Raw genomic sequence first — 8716 nt, 5'->3', positions numbered from 1 at the left:
ATTCTCCTGCAACAGGGTGATCAGATTAAGATCTTACATCTGTACTATATTTCTCTGTGACATGACATAAATACAGTACATAGAAGACATTGTCGCTGGTGGAAGTTATTGTTGGACTTGTCAGGAGGAGGAAAGTACCACAGTCCAGTCTCTTCTCTCGGTCTTATCATCATGTCTATTCATGATGTGTCCCATTTCCTTGATTGACACGGTAGCTGTGTGAAAGTCACACCTCTTGTCTTGTCTTAACATCTCAGCATCCGTTCTCAGGTACGATCCTGCACTTGAGGATCTTCAGGTAGTTCTGGACCTTGTTGGAGTCCCGTCTAAAGCAGTAGAGGAGGTCGTGGCGCTCATGGCCTGGGACTCTCCGCTGGTGTCTGACGAGGGGTCCAAGGCCTCAGGGAGGACAGGCCACTCAGGAGTTACTGATCACCCCAGGTGCTGCATCTGAGAGGGAGGACACAGACAGTGGATTGTCAGAGACAAGGAATTTCACTTTCTGTACATATTGCAAAATGAGTTGTGTGTGTGTGTGTGCCTTCTCTTGTGAGCTATCACATGCAAACCCAGTAGCAGAGCGAGGATTGTCTAGTGACATCCTGGTTGGCATCTGCATTCGTCACTGACTCAGTGATGGTGTCAACATCAGTCTACACAATGTCACTAGGGATCAAGCTGCTATAGGACTCTCTTTTCACTATAGTATGCTCAAGGCTAACTCTGTCTTATTTGCTTTAATTTGCTTTCTCTCTCTCCCACTATCTATATCTTTATTTCATTCTCTTTCACACTCACTCACTGTCACTATAGTATATATGCTCAAGGTTAACTCTGCCTTATTGCATTCTTTACCTCCTCTCACTTTCTCTCTCTCTCCTCTGTCTTCTCCCCCTCATCTCTGTGATTAATTTAGTGACATACACACTTCGTCATCTGTGAGACATTTAGTGACATAAGCACTTTGTCGATCTGTGAGACATTTCACATTATAACTCTTACAGAAAGCCATAGGCAATATTCAACATAATCATCTTAACAACAAATAGTAATGATGGATTCAAGTGATGATTCTTTTCTAGAATTGAGCTGCAGAGTCAAGTAGAAATGTTTATGTAGAAGGATCTGCCCCTTTTTTCAATTTTTGCCTAAAATGACATACTGCTGGTAGCTCAAGACCTGATGCAAGGATATTCATATTCTTGATACCATTTGAAAGGAAACACTTTGAAGTTTGTGGAAATGTGAAATGAATGTAGGAGAATATAACACATTAGACCTGGTAAAAGATAGTACAAAGACAAAACATGATTSTTTTMGTATTGTTTTTGTACCATCATCTTTGAAATGCAAGACAAATGCCATAATGTATTTTTCCAGACCAGGSGCTATTTAGATGTTGGCCACTAGATGGCAGCAGTGTTTGTGCAAAGTTTTAGACTGATCCAAWGAACCATTGCATTTCTGTTCAACATTTTMTATTTAGACTGCCCAAATGTGCTTAATTGGTTTATTATTAACTTTTCAAGTTCATAACTGTGCACTCRCCTCAAACAATAGCATGGTATTCTTTCAGTGTAATAGCTACTGTAAATTGGACAGTGCAGTTAGATTAACAAGAATTTAAGCTTTCTGCCAATATCTGACATGTCTATGTCCTGTGAAATTTTCTTGATACTTACAACCTCATGCTAATCGCATTAGCCTATGCTAGCTCAACCGTCCCATACCCTATCAGCCACCTTCTCCCCCCACCTTCCTCTTGCCCTATCAGCCACCTTCTCCCTCCATCTTTCTCTTAACCTGTCAGCCACCTTCACTCATCTTCCTCTTACCCTATCAGCCACGTTCTCCCCCCGTCTTCCACTTACCCTATCAGCCACCTTCTCCCCTGTCTTCCTCTTACCCTATCAGCCACCTCCCCCCGTCTTCCTCTTTCTTTCTTACCCTATCAGCCACGTCTCCCCCTGTCTTCCTCTTACCCTATCAGCCACCTCTCCCCCCGTCTCCTCCTTACCCTATCAGCCACCTTCTCCCCCCGTCTTCCTCTTATCCTATCAGCCACCTTCTCCCCCCGTCTTCCTCTTACCCTATCAGCCACATTCTCCCCTGTCTTCCTCTTAGCCTATCAGCCACCTCCCCCCGTCTTCCTCTTACCCTATCAGCCACCTTCTCGACTCCCTTGCGGAGCTCGTGCACCATGTAGCTCATCTCCAGTGCTTTGTTGGAGTGAAGTTGTTGAAGTCATCCTGGTGAACCATGTTCTGGTGGAACTGCCACAGGGATCCTTCCATGCTACCAACAGCTTCAGAATCACCTCTGTTAACTCCTCTCTCTGAGGAGAGAGAGAGATTAGAATTGTATGTTCTTGTAGAGTTGGTTATTGAGTGTTGAAAGAGAGAAGACAGACACAAGCAAAGACATAGAAGCAGTCTACATCTGGAGACAGACATGGGTACTACAGGAAGCAGAGAGGGGTAGTACCATCAGGGAACAGACAAGGTTACTACAGGAAGCAGAGAGGGGTAGTACCATCAGGGAACAGACAAGGTTACTACAGGAAGCAGAGAGGGGTAGTACCATCAGGAACAGACAAGGTTATACAGGAAGCAGAGAGGGGTAGTACCATCAGGGAACAGACAAGGTTATTACAGAAAGCAGAGAGGGTAGTACCATCAGGGAACAGACAATGTTACTACAGAAGCAGAGAGGGGTAGTACCATCAGGGAACAGACATGTTACTACAGGAAGCAGAGAGGGTAGTACAATCAGGGAACAGACAAGGTTACTACAGGAAGCAGAGAGGGTAGTACCATCAGGGAACAGACAAGGTTACTACAGGAAGCAGAGAGGGGTAGTACCATCAGGGAACAGACAATGTTACTACGGAAGCAGAGAGGGTAGTACCATCAGGGAACAGACAAGGTTACTACAGTAGCAGAGAGGGGTAGTACCATCAGGGAACAGACAAGTTACTACAGGAAGCAGAGAGGGGTAGTACCATCAGGGAACAGACAAGGTTACTACAGGAAGCAGAGAGGGGTAGTACCATCAGGGAACAGACAAGGTTTTACAGGAAGCAGAGAGGGGTAGTACCATCAGGAACAGACAAGGGTACTACAAGGAAGCAGAGAGGGGTAGTACCATCAGGGAACAGACAAGGTTACTACAGGAAGCAGAGAGGGGTAGTACCATCAGGGAACAGACAAGGACAAGGTACTACAGGAAGCAGAGGAGTAGTACCATCAGGAACAGACAAGGTTACTACAGGAAGCAGAAGGGTAGTACCACAGGAACAGACAAGGTTACTACAGAAGCAGAGAGGGGTAGTACATCAGGGAACAGACAAGGTTACTACAGGAAGCAGAGAGGGGTAGTACCATCAGGAACAGACAAGGATTACTACAGGAAGCAGAGAGGGTAGTACCATCAGGGAACAGACAAGGTTACTACAGGAAGCAGAGAGGGGTAGTACCATCAGGAACAGACAAGGTTACTACAGAAGCAGAGAGGGGTAGTACCATCAGGAACAGACAAGGTACTACAGGAAGCAGAGAGGGTAGTACCATCAGGAACAGACAAGGTTACTACAGAAGCAGAGAGGGTAGTACTATGGTAAACAATAGTTGATTAAACAGAGTTGTAAGACTCACAGCCAGTCTTTGCGCGTTCTCTTTGCCATTAGGGTTAGTATGGTGGCTGTATGGCAGTGGCGGTTTATCCTGCCAATATGATTTCTGCTTGGCAGAACATATTGCTCCTGAAGGAGGAAGAAGAAAGGAGAGAAAGAGGAATTGAGTTGACAGGGAAGACGTAGGTAGAAAGCAAAAGGTCAGAGAGTCAAAGGAGCTGCATCTCTGAAGAGCAAAGCCTCGAAAGCAAAGAAACAAAAAGCTTGTAGAACCTTGAAAGGATAGTTCACCCAAATGATTCAATTACAATAGACTGCTGTCTTACCTTGACAATAGACTGCTGCCTTACCTGTCAATAGACTGCTGTCTTACCTTGACAATAGACTGCTGCCTTACCTTGTCAATAGACTGCTGTCTTACCTTGTCAATAGACTGCTGTCTTACCTTGACAATAGACTGCTGCCTTACCTGTCAATAAACTGCTGCCTTACCTTGTCAAAGCTGCTGTCTTACCGTGACAATAGACTGCTGTCTTACCTTGACAATAGACTGCTGCCTTACCTTGTCAATAGACTGCTGTCTTACCGTGACAATAGACTGCTGTCTTACCTGTCAATAGACTGCTGTCTTACCTTGACAATAGACTGCTGTCTTACCTGACAATAGACTGCTGTCTTACCTTGACAATAGACTGCTGTCTTACCTTGACAATAGACTGCTGTCTTACTTGCAATAGCTCTGCCTTACCTTGACAATAGACTGCTGTCTTACCTTGACAATAGACTGCTGTCTTACCTTGACAATAGACTGCTGTCTACTTTGGCAATAGACTCCTTACCTTGTCAATAGACGTCTGTCTACCTTGACAATAGACTGCTGTCTTACCTTGACAATAGACTGCTGTCTTACCTTGGCAATAGACTGCGCCTTACCTTGTCAATAGACTGCTGTGCTTACCTTGACAATAGACTGCTGTCTTACCTTGACAATAGATTGCTGTCTTACCTTGACAATAGACTGCTGTCTTACCTTGGCAATAGACTGCTGCCTTACCTTGGCAATAGACTGCTGTCTTACCTTGACAATAGACTGCTGTCTTAACTTGGCAATAGACTGCTTACAGGGTAACCAATATGTTATTTTGGCATTTGGTGAACTATCACTTTAAACATGCAATTTCCTCTCACTAATTGAAACCAGTAAAAAAATGCGCCGGAAGAAATGGCAGCAGTTTTACGGGCGCACAACCAATTGTGCTATTATGTGTTTTTTTCACGTATTTGTTACTTATTTTGTGCATAATGTGTCTGCAACCGTATTTACGGCAAAAAAGAGCTTCTGGATATCAGGACAGCGATCACTCACCTCGGATTAGACAAAGATTTTTTCTACAACAAGCAGGACGCACAGCACATTCTCCAACACCCGACAGGGCCAACATCCCCGTTATTGCAAGAGGAAGAAACGCAGGTACAGGGGACACAGAGCGGGATGCCTCGTGGGACTCGCAGAAAGTGAAGTGTGTGAAAGCTGCCGTTACCGTCAATATACTCGCCAACGTGCAATCATTGGACAATAAATTAGACAGGTACGATCATGAATACCCTACCAACGGGACATCAAAAACTGTAATATCCTATGTTCACGGAATCGTGGCTGAATGACGATATGGATATTCAGCTAGCGGATATACGCTGTACCGGCAAGATAGAACAGCACACAGTAAGACGAGGGGGGGGGGGTCTGTGCATATTTGGAAACAACAGCTGGTGCACGAAATCTGAGGAAGCTCTAGATTTTGCTCGCCTGAAGTAGAGTATATTGTGATAAATTGCCTAGAGAGTTTTCAGCTATACTTCGTGGCTGTTATTACCTCCACAGACAGATAAAGGCACTAAGACCGCACTCCGTCAGCTGTATAAGGAAATAAGCAAACAGGAAACCACTCACCCAGAGGCGGCGCTCCTAGTGGCCGGAAACTTAAATCAGTTCTACCAAATTTCTATCAACATGTTAAATGTGCAACCAGAGGGGAAAACATCTAGATCACCTATACTCCACACACAGAGACGCGTACCAAGCTCTCCCTCCCCTCCATTGGTAAATCTGACCACAACTCTATCCTCCTGATTCCTGCCTACAAGCAAAAATTAAAGCAGGAAGCACCAGTAACTCGGTCTATAAAAAAGTGGTCAGATGAAGCAGATGCTAAACTACAGGACTGTTTTGCTGTCACAGACTGGAACATGTTCTGGGATTCTTCCGATGGCATTGAGGAGTACACCACATCAGTCACTGGCTTTATCAATAAGTGCATCGAGGACGTCGTCCCCACAGTGACTGTACGTACATACTCAAACCAGAAGCCATGGATTACAGGCAACATTCGCACTGAGCTAAAGGGCAGAGCTGCCGCTTTCAAGGTGCGGGACTCTAACCCGGAAGCTTACAAGAAAACCTGCTATGCCCTCTGACGAACCATCAAACAGGCAAAGCGTCAATACAGGCTAAGATTGAATCATACTACACCGGCTCCGACGCTCGTCTTATGTGCAGGGCTTGAAAACTATTACAGATTACAAGGGGAAGCCAGCCGCGAGCTGCCCAGTGACACGAGCCTACCAGACGAGCTAAATCACTTCTATGCTCGCTTCGAGGCAAGCAACACTGGGGCATGCATGAGAGCATCAGCTGTTCCGGATGACTGTGTGACACACTCTCCGTAGTCGATGTGAGTAACCTTTAAACAGGTCAACATACACAAGGCTGTGGGCCAGACGGATTACCAGGACGTGTGCTCCGGGCATGTGCCGACCAACTGGCAGGTGTCTTCACTGACATTTTCAACATGTCCCTGATTGAGTCTGTAATACCAACATGTTTCAAGCAGACCACCATAGTCCCTGTGCCCAAGAACACAAAGGCAACCTGCCTAAATGAGTACAGACCCGTAGCACTCACGTCCGTAGCCATGAAGTGGTTTCAAAGGCTGTCATTGGCTCACATCAACACCATTATCCCAGAAACCCTAGAACCACTCCAATTTGCATACCGCGCCCAACATATCCACAAGTGATGCAATCTCTATTGCACTCCACACTGCCCTTTCCCACCTGGACAAAGAGACACTTATGTGAGAATGCTATTCATTGACTACAACTCAGCGTTCAACACCATAGTACCTCAAAGGTCATCACTAAGCTAAGGATCCTGGGATAAACACCTCCATTTGCAACTGGATCCTGGACTTCCTGACGGGCCGCCCCCAGGTGGTGAGGGTAGGTAGCAACACATCTGCCACGCTGATCCTCAACACTGGAGCCCCTCAGGGTGCGTGCTCAGTTCCCTCCTGTACTCCCTGTTCACCCACGACTGCATTACCAGGCACGACTCCAACACCCTCATTACGTTTGCAGACGACACAACAGTGGTATGCCTAATCACCGACAACGAGACAGCCTATAGGGAGGAGGTCAGAGACCTGGCCGGGTGTGCCAGAATAACAACCACCCTCAACGTAAACAAGACTAAGGAGATGATTGTGGACTACAGGAAAAGGAGGACCGAGTACGCCCCATTCTCATCGACGGGGCTGCAGTGAACAGGTGAGAGCTTCAAGTTCCTTGGTGTCCACATCACCAACAAACTAGAATGTCCAAACACACCAAGACAGTCGTGAAGAGGGCACGACAAAGCCTATTCCCCTCAGGAAACTAAAAAGATTTGGCATGGGTCCTGAGATCCTCAAAAGGTTCTACAGCTGCAACATCGAGAGCATCCTGACTGGTTGCATCACTGCCTGGAATGGCAATTGCTCGGTCTCCGACCGCAAGGCACTACAGTGAGTAGTGTGTACGGCCCAGTACATCACTGGGGATAAGCTGCTGCCATCCAGGACCTCTACACCAGCGGTGTCAGAGGAAGGCCCTAAAAATTGTCAAAGACCCCAGCCACCCCAGTCATAGACTGTTCGCTCTGCTACTGCATGGCAAGCGGTACCGGAGTGCCAAGCTAGGACAAAAAGTTTTTACCCCCAAGCCATAAGTCTCCTGAACAGCTAATCAAATGGCTACCGGACTATTTGCATTGCGTGCCCCCCCAACCCCTCTTTATGCTGCTGCTACTCTGTTTATCATATATGCACAGTCACTTTAACTATACATTCATGTACATATTTACATACTACCTCAATTGGCCCGACCAACCAGTGCTCCCGCACATTGGCTAACCGGGCTATCTGCATTGGTGTCCCGCCACCCACCACCCGCCAACCCCTCTTTACGCTACTGCTACTTCTCGTTCATCATATATGCATAGTCACTTTAACCATATCTACATGTACATACTACCTCAATCAGCCTGACTAACCGGTGCTTTATATAGCCTCGCTACTGTATATAGCCTCGCTACTGTATATAGCCTCACTACTGTATGTAGCCTCGCTACTGTATATAGCCTCGCTACTGTATATAGCCTCGCTACTGTATATAGCCTCACTACTGTATATAGCCTCGCTACTGTTTTATAGCCTCGCTACTGATATAGCCTCGCTACTGTATATAGCCTCGCACTAGCGCTACTGTATATAGCCTCGCTACTTTATATAGCCTGCTACTGTATATAGCCTCGCTACTGTATATAGCCTCTTACTGTATATAGCCTCGCTACTGTATATAGCCCGCTACTGTATATAGCCTCTCTACTGTATATAGCCTCACTACTTTTATAGCCTCGCTACTGTATATAGCCTCTCTACTGTATATACCCTCGCTACTTTATATAGCCTCGCTACTGTATATAGCCTCGCTACTGTATATAGCCTCGCTACTGTATATAGCCTCGCTACTGTATATAGCTCTCTACTGTATTATAGCCTCGCTACTGATAGACACAGACTAGGACTGTGTCATTAGTGACAGACATACAGAGAGAAAGAAAGAGACTAGGACTGTGTCATTAGTGACAGACATACAGAGATAGAGAGAAAGAGACTAGGACTGTCATTAGACAGACATAGAGAGAGAGAGAGAGAAAGAGACTAGGACTGTGTCATTAGTGACAGACATAAGAGAAGAGAGAGAAAA

The 8716-nt window shown here is 46.0% G+C and overlaps 1 protein-coding gene across 1 annotated transcript in view; it reads right to left on the bottom strand.

Moving 5' to 3' along the window:
- Positions 1-253: 253 nt before the first annotated feature.
- Positions 254-8716, bottom strand: part of LOC111952258 (prolactin-2-like) — a 12257-nt gene continuing 3794 nt past the window's right edge. The window contains 7 exon segments of the mRNA XM_023970804.1: positions 254-352; positions 2018-2042; positions 2090-2231; positions 2234-2281; positions 2284-2335; positions 3654-3688; positions 3691-3760. Of these exon segments, the coding sequence (XP_023826572.1) occupies positions 254-352; positions 2018-2042; positions 2090-2231; positions 2234-2281; positions 2284-2335; positions 3654-3688; positions 3691-3760 (471 nt within the window).

This window comes from Salvelinus sp. IW2-2015, linkage group LG26, assembly GCF_002910315.2.
Source record: "Salvelinus sp. IW2-2015 linkage group LG26, ASM291031v2, whole genome shotgun sequence".
Classification (NCBI taxonomy): Eukaryota; Metazoa; Chordata; class Actinopteri; order Salmoniformes; family Salmonidae; genus Salvelinus; species Salvelinus sp. IW2-2015.
This window is presented reverse-complemented; position numbering and strand designations above follow the sequence as displayed.